Below are 15,642 nucleotides of genomic sequence, written 5' to 3'. Positions count from 1 at the left end.
TTAATGCTACTGCCCAGAGCCCTATTCCCATATTGGTTATCCATGGTAACTCAAAGAGCTAGACTACCCCCATGCTTAGAGGAACCTGAGTGGGAAGTATTTAAGAAGACCAGTGTATTTCCATCTACAACTGAAGAACAAGGCAGAACAAGATGCCCAGTCAGGGGTTGGAAGGAGTCAAGGATCCACAACAGAATCTGGAACTGAAAGCACATTAGAATTCAATTCATTCAACTCTGATCTGACTTGCTCAAGGTCACACGGTACCTTGGTGGCAAGGACACAACTAGAACCCAGGTGTCCTCCCTCAGCACAGCCCTCTGTTCATCCCTTCCCACTGCTCCTAACCCAAGAAGCCAGTTAGGAACTAAAGAGGATTCAATAAGCAAACTATCATTATTTGCTCCTAAGCCAAGTCTTTTGTCTTTGTCTTTTTATTGCAAAAACTTTCCAGTACCTAAAAGTAGAGACATGAGAATAATGAACCCCATATATTACCAACTTGTGACCCATCTTCTTTCATCTATACTCCCCTCTCCTCCAGGATCATTTTGAAACAAATCCCAGAAATAGGATCATTATTTTTTTTTAAATATTAAATGCTCAAAGAAATGATACAGCTGCAAAAGCAGCAGAGACAATTTTCTTTAGGAAGCCCTGGTGTCTCTATCCTACACCCTTGTGCTATTGATGGTGTTTTCCTTTTTATGTCACAGAACTAGAACTAAAGGCCAACTCTTAGCACAGACCAGTAAGATATGCTCTGTGATCCTGTACATACACGGACAATATTAGTTTCTGGTGCAGTGAGTAATTTTGATGAAGGGATTATTTTACACAACAAACGTGGAGAAAGCTAAACTTACACCAAGAGATAAACACATTTCCACCTTAAACAATACCCTGATACTGGACATTTGTTTAAATCAGGCTTAATTCTGGCCTGAGATTTAAGGCCAACTTCCTCTATAAGTCCATATGAAAGGTACTAAATAATGTAATTCTTAAGGTTTAACAAATCCACAAAATAAAATAACAATAAAAAGTTTTCACACCATTAGGGTTATGACTCCTCTAGGACACAGACCATTTATTTGTCCTAAGGACATGATGGAAATTTAAAATTAATAAATATAGCAACACTTTTCCTTCATACAGCCATTTAAATTTTGCCCACAGAACAAATACATTTAAAAGACATTAAAAAAATTCTTCATTGACAAATAGGATCGTGTTACTGGAACTAAGTAGACAGATAGATAATAGAGTGTTCGTATGTGTGTGTATAAATAGATACTTGCAGCTACAATACTGACAAATAACATTTCCGCTTCTAATTTTCCATTTCACCTCCCTCCCCCTACACATTAATTTTTATATGAATTTACAAGTACATATTTAAAAATAAGACTATGTTAGAAAGCCAAAGTGAGTAGAAAAAGAAGGCAGATCAGAACCCTACGTTGTTTCACCCTTAAATGAAATAATTTCATTTCAAATATAGATTAATTTTTTCCCTGAAAAAAAAAAAACCCTGCAAGACATAATTTTTTACCTTTTGGAAAATTTAACAATTTATCTTCTAACAAAATTATGATGTTCCTACCTGCTGATGTTTCTCTAAATTTGTCACTGGTCTTCTTTTTCCTCCATTTCCAAGGCTTAAAGATTTTACCAATGGTGGAGAGTTTCCCCTTTCTCTTGAAGGGAGGTGTTTGGGAGCCTGCTGTTGGGCCATCTGAGTTTGCTATAGAAGCTTTGTCCAGTCCATCAACTGTATAAAGAAAGTCAAGTCAGAGAAAAGCTGTAATAAAAGTTGGAAACAACATCATCTATGTCTTCCTGTACTGTTCAAAGTAAGCAAGCCCACTTTAATTGGAATCTCACATAAAATTTATTTTGCCCCATTTCCCTGCCGGTAGAGCTCCTCTAATATCAATCAATAAATCAATCACTCAGAAATTACAGTCCCCTTAGATAATCATTTTGAGGAAACAGAAAAGAAATAAGAGACCTACATAAAAGGTAAGGCCAAATAAATAAGGGTCTGCGAAACAGCTGAATCCATCTGCAACAACTACATCAATATTTTGTGCAGAAATAGAGTATTCTAAGTGAAACAGGATGTTCCTCCAGAGACTAGTTTGGCATTCTCAGTAATGAAAATGACAGTTATGGTGTAGTTAAAACCAGGTTTTTTTCCTTCACAAAATAAGATTCAGTGCCAAGAAGCTAAATTCTAAATTTTACTATACTAAAACTATCTTTTGCTTCTGTTACAAAAAAGTTTTTAGCTTCAAATAAACTGATAACTATCACAAGTGACAAAAAATACGTGGGAAATATGGATGTCATAGGTAACAGAACATATCTTTATGTGCCTCAATCATTTCATCAATCAGAAAAAAGCCTCCAGACCTTAAGTTGCCTTACACTACGTTCATAACAGAAAGAAGATGGTGATAAAGTATATTACCCCAAAGATTAAATTTTAATGGCAAATACGGGAAGCAACTAAAGAATGGATAACTATGGTATTTTTCATGCAATGAAGTATCACTCAGCAATTTAAAGAAAAGGAGCCATTGATACCTACAAACAACGTGAATGTATCTCAACAACATTGTGCTGGAAAAAAACAGCAACACACAAAAGAGTACATACTGTGTGGTTCTATTTATATGAAGTTCTAAAAATGGCAAAATGAATTTATGGGAAAACAGAAAAAAGAAGAAGAAAGAAAGAAAACCAGAACAGTAGTTGCTTCTTGGAGTTAAATGGAGGTGGGAATTAATTGAGAAGAGGCTTCAGGGATTTTCCTGGGGTGATGGAAATTATCTCAATAAAGGATGGATTATACAAAATGCATCAAATGGTATTTATGATATTGTGCATTTTACTTTATGTAAAATCTACCATTAAAAAAACCATAAATAAGTAGTGAAGTCCAATTAAATGGCATGCATGCTGACGTGTTTAGGGATGAAGTATACTGATGTCCATGAAAAATAATAAATTGATGGATAGATGGAATGGAGATGGATAAATTTACAATATAGTAAAATATAGCAAAATGTTAAGTGTTGAATCTAGGTGGTGGGTGTGTGGTCATTAATTGCATAATTCTTCCATCTCCAAAACTTTCACAATATTGGGAAAAATTAAACAAAAATTGAATGGCAAGAACCTCTGCTTCTAGGAAAATGGAGTAGACTTACTTTTTCCTACTTCTCCTGCTACATACAACTAAAAAAAACCCTGAATGCTATATATAAAAGAAATATGAAAAGACTATATAAGGTGAAAAGAAAGTAGGCCAGCTTGGGACCTCAGGACCTAAGAAACAACATGGAGGTAAGATCCCTGGGTTTTCCTTTAGTCTCATGTATTCCAGACTTGCAGCTGAACCTGAAAACACCAATGGGCACAGACCAAAAAAAGCCTCCACAAAAGTCTGCTCTCTCTAGCCAAAGGACCAGGAAAGGGACAGCCTAGCAAGACAGAAAACTTTTAGACAATAACTGCTCCACTCCAGCCAAACACCACAGAAGAAACTATGACCATCCAAGCCAAGAAAGGCTGAGTGGTAGACTAGACTTCTACCCTCTAATGAGGAGCCCCAAAACCCCGATCAGAATGGTGTCAGAGAGGACCAAGTAGGGATCCAGGACCTTCCTGTGCGCCAGCTGTTAATGAAGCATCCTCTACAGTGTCAGTGAAGACCATGTGGGAACCTGGTCTTCCACCCATACCCAGGAATGAGGTATCGCTTCTTCTCCTTCCCCGCCAGTACTGGGGTCACACCAAACCACTGCCCAGTGGGAACAAGACCACCTCCACCCACTATGGTGTCAGTAGAGACCACATGGGGACCTGGAAATTGAACCGTGCCCGAGAGTAATGAAGACCCTTCCCCCCATTTCTGCAGCCAGATATCAACACAGGATGAAGGGAGAACCTGAGTTTTTACCTCCGCCTGGCAGTAATGAGGTGGCACCCCTTGCTTCCCTTGCTGGAGAGGTGTCAAAGCCAGTTAAAACAAAAGGTTTCCATCACATTTACGATCTCATAATATAATACAAAAATGTTTTAAGTTTCAATCAAAAATCACTTGACATACCAAGAACCAGGAAAATCTTAAACTGAATGGAAAAAGACAGTCAATACAATGCCAATACCTTAATCCTTGTAAGTTCTCCTTCCAAACAAGAATGATAAATCCTGTTCTTCCCACTCATAAAGTCAACTCTAATTTCAGGCAGAAGTGCAAGTTCGGCAGTGACTGATTCTTCTTTCTGTAAAGGGTTCCTAACCCTACTTTACCCCAGCCACGTTGGCCACAGTGCAGCAGGCAGAGATATGGGAAGGACTAATTTGGAAGCTAAGCCAGAGTTAAAAAGTAAAATCTTTATTTACTTTACTTCCACTCCTGTCCAACTGCCTTCCTTAAACTAGGGGCAAACCCAGGGAGAAACTGACCATATGGTATTTCTTCTCCACTGAGACTTTATGCTGAAGGCTCAATTTTGAACAATTTAAATGCTGTGGAATATAAAAGGACTGACTATTACAAACATGGGAACTAAAGTTACCATCTCAAATTCACCTCCGTGGCTATAGACACACATTTAGTTCTCATTTTCTCTCAACCCACATATCCGGTTCCCTGACACTCCATCAAAATTCTGCTTTTGATCTGAACCACTAAGGAATAGTCTATTTTTTCTCCTGAAGACAAAAACAAACGAAAACAAAATTTAAATATTCCTTACGTGACAGAAGGTGACAGATGGAGAGACTGAATGAGGCAGTTGAAAAATGAAAGCCTTCATGTTAAATTCATAGCTACATAAGACATTAACTGCCATACCTTTCTTTATTTTGCATTTACAGTTTTAGTCTTTATCTCTACTCCGGAAGGGGCCTGGGCCAGTGCCAATGACCACAGCAGAACACGCACACACATACCTTTTTCCTGATTGAATGAATCCACCTATAATTTTGTAATTATTGGGCTATTACACTAAACCACACTTGCAATTAGGAACCATACGTTGGCACAGTTGGCCACACTGCCATTGTACTTCTTGTAAATCATGAACGTGAAGGGGACAGCCACCTGATTTGGAGTAGTATAAACAGAATATTTACTCCCTTCTTTCCTCCAAACACCTAGGATACTGCCAGGACCAGTGATAATTCTATTATTTTTCTTTTGGACCAACTTACCATTAAAGTCACTTTGAAACATTTGAAACATTTTTTCACAACAAATCTAGTGAATTTGGCATTTACACACAGATAAGAATAAATTGCCAGGTAAAGCCCAGATGAAAGTCTGATTTCCCTGTTTTATTTTTATTTTTTTTAACATCCATCTTTTAATTTATTTATTATTATTATTTTTTGGCCACGCCACTCGGCCTGCAGGATCTTAGTTCCCCAACCCAGGATCAAACCTGTGCTCCCTGAAGTGGAAGCGTGGAGTCTTAACCACTGGACCATGAGGGAAGTCCCTGATTTTCCTGTTTTAAATGTTTACTTTGATCCACTTACATGTTATGAAGAGTGACCTGTCATTCAGCAGGACCTTCTCTTTCATACTGGAAATCAACATTTAAAAATATTTAGTTTAATTAATTTATTTAAAATCTCCTTGAGGAGGAGATTAATAAAATTTATTTACTTTTAATTATTTTTTTTAATTTTTTTTTTTTTTTTTTTTGCTGTGCGTGGGCCCCTCACTGTTGTGGTCTCTCCCATTGCGGAGCACAGGCTCCGGACGCGCAGGCCCAGCGGCCATGGCTCACGGGCCCAGCCGCTCCACGGCATGTGGGATCCTCCCAGACCGGGGCACGAACCCGCGTCCCCTGCATCGGCAGGCAGACTCCCAACCACTGTGCCACCAGGGAAGCCCTATTTTTTTAAATTTTTTATTGGAGTATAGTTGATTTACAATATTGTATTAGTTTCTGCTGTACAGCAAAGTGACTCAGTTATACATACACATATATCCACTCTTTTTTCGATTCTTTTCCCATATAGGCCATTACAGAGTAATGAGTAGAGTTCCCTGTGCTATCCAGTAGGGCCTTATTAGTTATCTATTTTATATAGTGTGTATATGTCAATCCCAATCTCCCAGTTTATCCCCCCATCCTTATCTCCTGGTAACCATAAGTTTGTTTTCTACATCTGTGACTCTACTTCTGTTTTTGTAAATAAGTTCCTTTACTTTTAATTTTAATTTTATATTGGAGTGTAGTTGATTCACAATGGTGTGTCAGTTACAGGTGTACAGCAAGGTGATTCAGTTATACCCATACAAGTATCCATTATTTTTCAAATTCTTTTCCCACTTAGGTTACCACAGAATATTGAGCCAAGTAAACATTATTTAAATATTTTTAAAAACAGTCATTAGCTGTTCAAATGTAGACATTTAAAACGACACAGCTCAGTCTATCTTCCCACCAAAGGAAGCTCATTCCTAACAGGATTTCCCTGCACCACCAACCAGTAAGATCCAGAAAATACATGAAGATTTTACTTTTCATTTAAACAGAAATTTATCAGTTAGACAATCCCAGTGCTACTGTGACCTCAGAAGCCAAAAATAAATGAAGCTAGATAATTATCATATAAATTAAATTATAGACTTGGAGAGTCTTTTCTTTGAGATCTGAGAATTGAATGAAAAGGATTCTTAGAAAAATTAATCCTATTTAATACGAGTTTGTAGTATTTTTATAATGTTCAATAGTTCTCTAATAGTCTAGATGTTCATTTTTGGGTTTTCTCCACACAATTATTTCAGTCACTGAGAAAGTGAGACAAATGTGGCAGAGCATTCCACTTCACAAATTTCGTAGGTGAAAGGTCATTTAGAAAAGAACCCCAATAAAAGAATTCCCAGTACTGATTCTAAAGAAAGTGATAGCCACTCTGAAAAAAAAACGGTGGCAAAAATGGCCTCAACTGTCCTCTAAATAGCCTTACATATCTTTTTTTTTTTTTAATTTAAAAATTTTTTTGGCTGCGTTGGGTCTTTGTTGCTGCACGCGGGCTTTCTCTAGTTGCGGCGAGCGGGGGCTACTCTTTGTTGTGGTGCGTGGGCTTCTCGTGGCAGTGGCTTCTCTTGTTGCGAAGCACCGACTCTAGGTACGCGGGCTTCACTAGTTGTGGCTCGTGGGCTCTAGAGCGCAGGCTCAGTAGTTGTGGCGCACGGGCTTAGCTGCTCCGCGGCATGTGGGATCTTCCCGGACCAGGGCTCGAACCCGAGTTCCCTGCATTGGCAGGTGGATTCTTAACCACTGTGCCAACAAGGGAAGTCCCTATCCTTACATATCTGAAGGTTAATGAGAATACATTTTTGAAGCCCAGTAATAACAAAAACAAAGCGAACTCATTTGTGGTTAAAAAAAAAAGTGTTGATAATACTCTGCTGTACTAAGTATATGCTTACAATACTACTCATAATGATTTTATTGGACCAAAGAATGTACCTATTAAAAGGGCATTGTACAAAAACATCTGACATTTAAAAATCAAGAGCTTAGGGACTTCCCTGGTGGCGAAGTGGTTAAGAATCCGCCTGCCAATACAGGGGACACGGGTTCAATCCCTGGTCCGGGAAGGTCCCACATGCCGCAGAGCAACTATGCCCATGTGCCACAACTACTGAGCCTGCACTCTACAGGCCGCGAGCCACAACTACTGGGTCTGCATGCCACAACTACTGAAGCCCATGCGCCTAGAGCCCATGCTCCGCAAGGGAAGCCTGAACACTGCAACAAAGAGTAGCCCCCACTCACTGCAACTACAGAAAGCCCGTGTGTAGCAATGAAGATCCAATGTAGCCAAAAATAAATAAATTTATTTAAAAAAAAAATCAAATACTGAGGGCTTCCTTGGTGGCGCAGTGGTTGAGAGTCCGCCTGCCGATGCAGGGGACGCGGGTTCGTGCCCTGGCCCGGGGGGATCCCATATGCTGCAGAGCAGCTGGGCCCGTGAGTCATGGCCGCTGGGCCTGCACGTCCAGAGCCTGTGCTCCGCAACGGGAGAGGCCACAACAGTGAGAGGCCCACATACTGCCAAAAAAAAAAAAATACTGAAAAGAAGTAAGAAAACAAGCAAACCAAAGTTTATTTCCTTAATATATGGCTTCTAGGCTATTTTCTTTGTGCCTTTGTAAGTTATTATGCTTATGTAATAATATCACTATATATATATTTTATTTCTATTACAGTTTTTATGTTTCCACTATAATTCTGTCACCTTCCTCTTTAAAGGCCACAGAACATATGGCAAAGAAACACTAGGGCTGCACTTAGGGAAGATTTAACTTTATTTCCTACCCTTACATGAGCCCTCTCTCTCACAAAACAGTGACTTAGAAAACATGCTGTCAGACAGGGGCATACATCCAGTTCTGGGCACAGAACCAAGTAGACAACAAGGTCAGAGGGAACGGATGCTATGAGCCATCGCAGACGAGATTGGATTAGGGAAGCCAAGTGGCTATCCTTGTCTTGAGTTGTCTAAAGGAGATCCTCCCTCTCTTGCTAATCAGCATTTACACTGGGTTGGACCAAATCTCTTCCTTTTGGGGGAAGGATGAATGACCAGTGGAAGGGAAGTGAAAAGGCACAGAAGAATAAAAATGTGTGGCATGACATGGCGTTAGGAGTTAATTCTGAAACTGGTATACTTGTAAACTGGATGGAACAAACAGATGGTGGATGTTAGGAGCCAGATTTGTCAGTCTTGGAAAGGAAGGTTACAGATAAGCAAGGGGGAAGGTTACAGATAAGCAAGGGGGAAGCTAGAATGATCCATGTGGCACTGAATTAGAGTTGGAGGCATCAGTATGAACTCCTGTTTTGGCAAGAGAGAGAGAAAGAAAGAGGTAGATAGATAGAAGACAGATAGGTAATAGGTATGTGTATATACATGGCTCAGTATACACACATGTATTTCCTATTCATTCGGAGGGGCTAGAAGCAATGACACCCCAGTGAGCACTCAGGTCTTGGTTTCTAATAGCACTCTCCAATAAAAGGAATCAGACCTTTTTCCAGAAATGGCTGCTGTTAAGGTTGGAGCAAGGAACATACTAGATGAGCTTAGAGCATCTTCTAGTGCCAGAAAGTAAACAAGCACTCAAGAAACATTCTGATGAGAGAATGTCAAAGTCACACAGGAGCCAACTAAGAGAGTCCCACAGGCCAAAGATGGAACAACTTGAGCAATAAAATAAATGGTGCAGTATTAGATGATAATTCAAAGTATAAAATAAACATCTGTGAGTCCATACTGAATACTGAGTAAATAAATAAATGTGGGATCACAGAAAAGTCTGTACAGAAGAATCACAATTAATTTATATAAATACTCCACTCTCAAGAAGGTGGATCTTAATTCCCCACTCCTGAAATGTGGGCTATACACGGTGACTTCCTTCGAAAGACTTCGGTATAGGGAATTCCCTCGAGGTCCAGTGGTTGGGACTCCACGCTTTCACTGCCGAGGGCCTGGGTTCGATCCCTGGTCAGGGAACTAAAATCCCACAGGCCGCGCAGTGCAGCCAAAAATAAATATATACAATTAAAAAAAAAAAGACTTTGGTATGGAAAGGTAGGGAAAAAGAGGGACTTCACGGAGGAGAAACCTGATAAACACTAACTCAATCAAATGATGGATGTTAACTTGATCAGTGATAAGTCATGTTGAGAGCATGAACCCTTGATATGATGGATGAGAATCAGATGTTGAAACCTATAACCCCACTGTAACCATAAGAAAAGCATTAGACAAACCAAACTGAGGGACGTTTACAAAATACCTGACCAATAAATACACCTCAAGGTCATTAAAACAAGGGAAGTCTGAGAAATTGTCCCAGACCAGAGGAGGGTAAGGAGACATTATGAACAAATGTAAAGTGGTATCCTGGATGGAAGCCTGGAACAACAACAAAAAGGATCTTAGGGGGTCTTCCCTGGTGGCGCAGTGGTTGAGAGTCCGCCTGCCGATGCAGGGGACACGGGTTCGTGCCCCGGTCCGGGAAGATCCCACATGCCGCGGAGCGGCTGGGCCCGTGAGCCATGGCCGCTGAGCCTGCGCGTCTGGAGCCTGTGCGTCTGGAGCCTGTGCTCCACAATGGGAGAGGCCACAACAGTGAGAGGCCCGCGTACCGCAAAAAAAAAAAAAATCTGAGAAAAATACAGTTTTAGAGTTAGATCTTAGATGACACAGAAGAAAACTGCTTTTCACCTGCTGATAGTTCCTTTTAAAAATAATCAGCATTAAGGTAATAATCATGGCTAAAATTATGTTTTAAATTGTTTAGCCACCATCTTTGGCAATGCAGCAAGAGTAAAAAGAACAGAATGTAAACAAGAAATTAAATTCAAAGAAAAATATCTCCAATTGCCCTTCTACACGCATCACCTACAGACTTTCTTGGTCACATCATACTTGTCACCAGCAGTAAATCTGTAGATATTTTTGACTTTTGTTGTTGTTAATTTCACAAGCGTTTCCAGGTATGTGAGAAGAGCAGAGGTCAAGAGACTTATGTGAAACCTGGATTGTAATTGACTAGGTGGCTCCCTTCTGCACCTGACCTTACTTTAATCGATTGAAACTAGACCTCAAAAAACAATTTTTTATTAGAAAAAAAAAGAAGAGAATGTGAAAAACATTGCCGCAATAGAGTAAAATGAAGGAATTTTAGTTTCTCTGGAGGAAGACTAATATTTATTCGCTAGTTAATTAATTATATACTAGACTATAATTTGCCTCCCAAGTTGCCAATTTCCATTCCACTGTCACTTGAAAGAAATGATAAAGTTAGCTAAAGGGACTTGGGATGAAATCAGTATTTCTCACTGTCACTGAGATTAATACTATGAAGATGTTTCAAAATTATGTTTGAGGTATAACAAGCATACAGCAAGCAAATGATTTTGTACATGCAACCACCATCCAGATCAAGGTCTAGGTCATTTCCAGGCCCAGAAAACCTGCTTGTGCTCCTTCCCAGTCAATACCATCCTCTCCATCCATGCCCCCAAATAACCACTGTTTTGACTTCCGTTGCCACTAATTTACCTGTTCTTGAACTTCAACTTAGCGCAATTATACAACATACTCTTTTGTGTCTGTCTTCCTTCACCGAACATTGTGTCTGTGAGACTCATCTAAATACACGAGCATTTCAAAGCAAAGCTACTTAGGTACAAAATGAAACATATGCCATCTATCTCAGCAAGACCTCAGATGGGAGAGTACTTGAACATGATGAGCTTTTTCACAGCTCTTGCTTTTAGAAAGGATATCATTTCCATTGTCTTTACCTGGAACACGTAAATAATATCTCCTACCCCTTACTAGATTTCTGAGAAAGCTAATCTACCTTTCCACCATTTTTTGAGGTTGCCCTGAAGCCACGCTAAATTAGAAGCTCACCTCAGCAAGCTTAATGATGATGAATCAGTTTATTTTCTGTAAATAATGACAGCTTTATGTTTAGTCTTATTCTGCATATTAGAGCAGGCAGTAGTCTGAGCAATGCGGTTCAGAGAAACACTGAGTATAACATTATCCATTACAGGAACAACTCTGTTTATCACAGGAGTTCTACATTACTCTCTATATATTAAAGCGCTATATATGAGGACACTGAGACCCAAGAAGGCTATGTGGCTTTCCCAATAATTAACTAGTGGCAGAGACATAGTCTAGGTCATCTGATTCCTGATCAGGGTTATTTTTTCCCATTCTCTCAGGCTGTCCTCATTGGAATATGATAGTTAAACTCATGGTGAACCAGCAGCACCTTCTAGTATCTCTAAAAGAGCAGTAAGACTCTGCAGAGCAAAAAGCAAAGAAGATGTCACACAATTAGGACAGGCAATAAATCTCAGTAAATGTTCTGGGTTTTGACCATCCAGTTGGGATGGTTAACTGTAAAGCCAAGAAGAGAACTGAGTCACAGACCCAACTCTGCTACTTAACGGGCCCTGTGACCTTGAGCAAGGACCCCAATATTTCACTGCGGAAATTATAAGACTAAGTTAAATGATCACTGGGCTGAATACGATGGATATAGTTCTACATCACATTAAGACCTGTTCTAAGCGCTTCATGACTATTGCCTTGTTGTCACCACAACCCTATAAAATAGGTGCTATTAGTATTTCCATTTTATAAGTGAGTACGTTGGAAGTCCAGAGAGACCAAGCAATTTACCCAAGGTCACACAGCTGGTCAGAGGGATTTAAACTCAGGTAGTTTGCCTCCTGAGTATCCCTTGCACAAGATGGGTCAGGGGACTGTGGGTGGGAATTGGGCTATATTTTAAGTGAAGGCAAGACATAAAGCCTAATGAATAATAATTCAATTCTATGCCCAGCTGCTTCTTTGGACTAACCCAACGAGATAGGGCAGATACTGTTTTACTCTCCAAAACAATGCCCACTGTCACCACAGTTAACTTCATGCTGGTTGCAGGCAGTGGGTCCTCTTCACTTATATTGACTACAGTCATTTGATTGCACAGAATCCTTATTTAACATAGTATTAATTTTAGAAATTTGATACCATCAGTTTTTTGACTTGTTTTTCTAACAGAGGCAGCCATTATTTTTAAACTCCCAAAGGGAGAAGCTACTAAAGACTTCCATCTGTCTTGCAAACACTGACAGAGAATTTCAGAGTTTAAACTTGTGGACGATAGACCTGCAGAAGGAGCATGTTTGTGCAGCTGTATGACATCCTGGTGCACTGACATGAACAATATCCCCTAGACTTGCTCCAGGATGTTTAACAGATTAAATAATGTCACTTGTATTTAGGGTTTGAAGAAACTCTGATTGAATAGGAAAAGGGTCACTTTGCAAATGGAAAATCAATTTTAATATAAACAAAAGCATTTTAAGTTTCATATATCACTGTTATTGCTATAAGCAAAGTGTTCTAGGAACAGATAGGATGGCTGTGTTTAGGAATAGCAAGAAGTGTGCTACAGAGAAACGAGAAAGGAACAAATCAACTTCCTACCCTCCTTCCCTTCCTGAGCCAACAACCCTCAGAGTCTGGGGTGGGGAGCAGGTCATGGTGTATGGAGGGTGTGCTGTGCTTGTGGAAAGGAAGAAAAAGTTGACACGTCTCCAGTGGACAAATTACCAAGTGAGAGAGAATGTCACCTCTATGTGAAGATGGTGACCACTCAGTTTATGCTGAGCGTGTACATGGGGATGAAACTTTAGGAGAGAAGCTGGCAGACCTTAGATATAAATTGTAAAATAAAATATAATGAAATTCGGGACTTCTCTGGTGGTCCAGTGGTTAAGACTTGGCGCTTCCACTGCAGGCGGAGCGGGTTCGATCCCTGGTCCGGGTACTAAGATCTCACATGCTGAGTGGTACGGCCAAAAAATAAAAATAAATAAATAAAATATATGCTACAGTCAGTAAAAATTTTTTTTTTAAATCTAATGAAATTTCACGATTTTGAAGTGAATGGTTGGTTACATTCTGCCCCCAACAAAATTATGAAAAATTTCCCATAGAGGATGAATGTAACAGAAGTATTATTAAAGTAACACATTAAATCTGGACCAATATCTTTGGGTCAAAAGATCCATGAGAGTCTACATATAATGTGACTAACTCTCTTTGCAGTCCCCCGGCAGTCACACCGAGTTCTGTGAAGAGCCTGGTGGCCACATGTAAAACTCTGGACTATCCCCCCAAGGCAGAAATGAAACCTTATACAATGGAACTCAGGACACCAGGAGAAACAAGCCATAGGCTCATACAGTGGAAGGCAGAAAGCTGGTAGAATTTATGTCAATTAGTCATACAGAGTCCCCAAGGCACTCAGGTTTATATCTCTGTCATTCAGTTAAGAGGTGACTGTAACAACCCAGGCATCTGAACTTGGACAGGAAGAGAAAAAATGGACTGGAAATGATGAAGGGCTCCAAGAGATACTGAGGAGGAAGTAAGGAGGCTGAGAAGCTGCCTGGAGAAGGCACAGGCGACTCATGGCCAGAACCTCTCCGAGGATGTGGTAGGATGTAAAGAGGAGATGGAGACTTGGAGATAAGATCTATGTCTTGAGCTCAGGCACCATGAATATTCAGGGGAAGATGTCAGCAGACAATCAGAAATACAGTACTGGCACATTTGCAAGAAATCAGAGTTGAAGTTAAAGAAGTTATTTGGGGTGGTCTTTCAAACCAAAGCACAGTTAAGTTTACCTCTTAGAGGTTGATTACATCGAGGTAGTAGCCTTTACTAGGAAAGGTAAATCATCCAACTAAATTGGAACTAAATCCCAATTGTTTTTGTTTTTTCCATTCTTTTCAGGCATTGCACGTGAGAATTTGAATCTCTCAGAAAACTAGGAAACCATCTAGAAAACCATGAAACCATATTTTTAACCTGAAACCAAATCCTTTCATAACAATATTAGGGATACTGAGCTCTGTGTTGCTACTTTAGACTTCTGATTCACTAACTACATCAGAAACTGGGAGAATTACAAGGCCCTTTGCACAGCAGCCCAGGGTCGTGACGGCACATATCTGACTACATAATGTAACATGCCCAGTTACCAGGAATCATTCTCGAAGACTGGCAGCCAGCAAGTTTTTGTTCCAATCCAAACAGAAAACATCACCTCTCCTATCTCTACTTTCAATTGAGAATCAAATATCTCCTGTTATACTGGTATCTTAAGGGGGGAAAACACACATGGAGAAATGCTTGACATTTATGTTGCTCTGTAAGAAAACTTCCAGAGCAGTAAGAAAATGTTCTGTTAAATTCCAAGAACCTGGGACTTCTTTTGTACTAGGAATCAGCAGGTAAAGGGAAAAGTTCAGTTTATTTGTTTTACATTCACGAGGTGTGGGGGGATGATCAAGCACGTTTATGGGCTGAGATGAAAGAGCCTGGAGGGAGGGAGAAAGTGAAGATCCAAGAGAGAAGGATTAGCATGTGGGAACTGAATGCCCTCAGGATAACCGCAGGCTTGGGTGGAACAGCAGAGCCTGAACCTAATGTGGTGCACATGAAGAAGTCACCAGGAAATCTGAAAACGACAGCAGCAAAGAGATGGTAAGAGAAACTCAGCAGGATGGCACGTATTTCAAATAAGAATCCACACAGTACTGGAAGCAAAACAGGCAGGAATGGTGATCGGGAGTGGATCGAAGGTCAACAGCGAGGGGTGAAGGAAAACTGAGCCTCTTCCGACAGGGGAGAGTTGCCAAGGAGGGGCGAGTTTCAGACAGAATGAGGAAGAGGAGGAAGGAGAAGTCCACCGGAAGATGAGGATGTGGGAAGCTCTGCTTCCTGTGGAATGGAGTCATCCATCCTAATTAATTTCTTGAGTAACCATTATAGACAAGGTAACGCACTGGCGCTATGACAGTGAGCAAAAATGTAATGGATCTCTGCCCTTAAGGAGACTTATGGTCTATGATGGGGGCTGACATTATCCTGGTGACCATCCATTCCAATGTAGAAAAACGGCGGGTACTGAGCGCACAGGCGATGCGGTGGCTGCAGGCATGGCATGAAATGGTCTCCAAGTTCTGAGTTAAAATTCAGGATAAAACTGTTTGT

The 15,642-nt window shown here is 40.2% G+C and overlaps 1 protein-coding gene across 5 annotated transcripts in view; it reads right to left on the bottom strand.

The window, feature by feature from the left end:
• The window catches only part of PHACTR2 (phosphatase and actin regulator 2), a gene marked incomplete at both ends in the record, with an annotated part of 249,822 nt that overhangs the window by 81,802 nt on the left and 152,378 nt on the right, over positions 1 to 15,642 (bottom strand). For all 5 annotated transcript variants that reach the window (XM_079716311.1, XM_079716313.1, XM_079716312.1 and 2 more), the window contains one exon: positions 1,607 to 1,774. In XM_079716311.1, coding sequence (XP_079572437.1) covers positions 1,607 to 1,774 — 168 coding nt within the window. The remainder of the gene's footprint in view (positions 1 to 1,606; positions 1,775 to 15,642) is intronic.

Source organism: Hyperoodon ampullatus (assembly GCF_949752795.1).
Source record: "Hyperoodon ampullatus genome assembly, chromosome: 12".
NCBI lineage: Eukaryota > Metazoa > Chordata > Mammalia > Artiodactyla > Ziphiidae > Hyperoodon > Hyperoodon ampullatus.
Note: the sequence above shows the minus strand (reverse complement) of the source record. Positions and strands in the feature narration are given on the sequence as shown.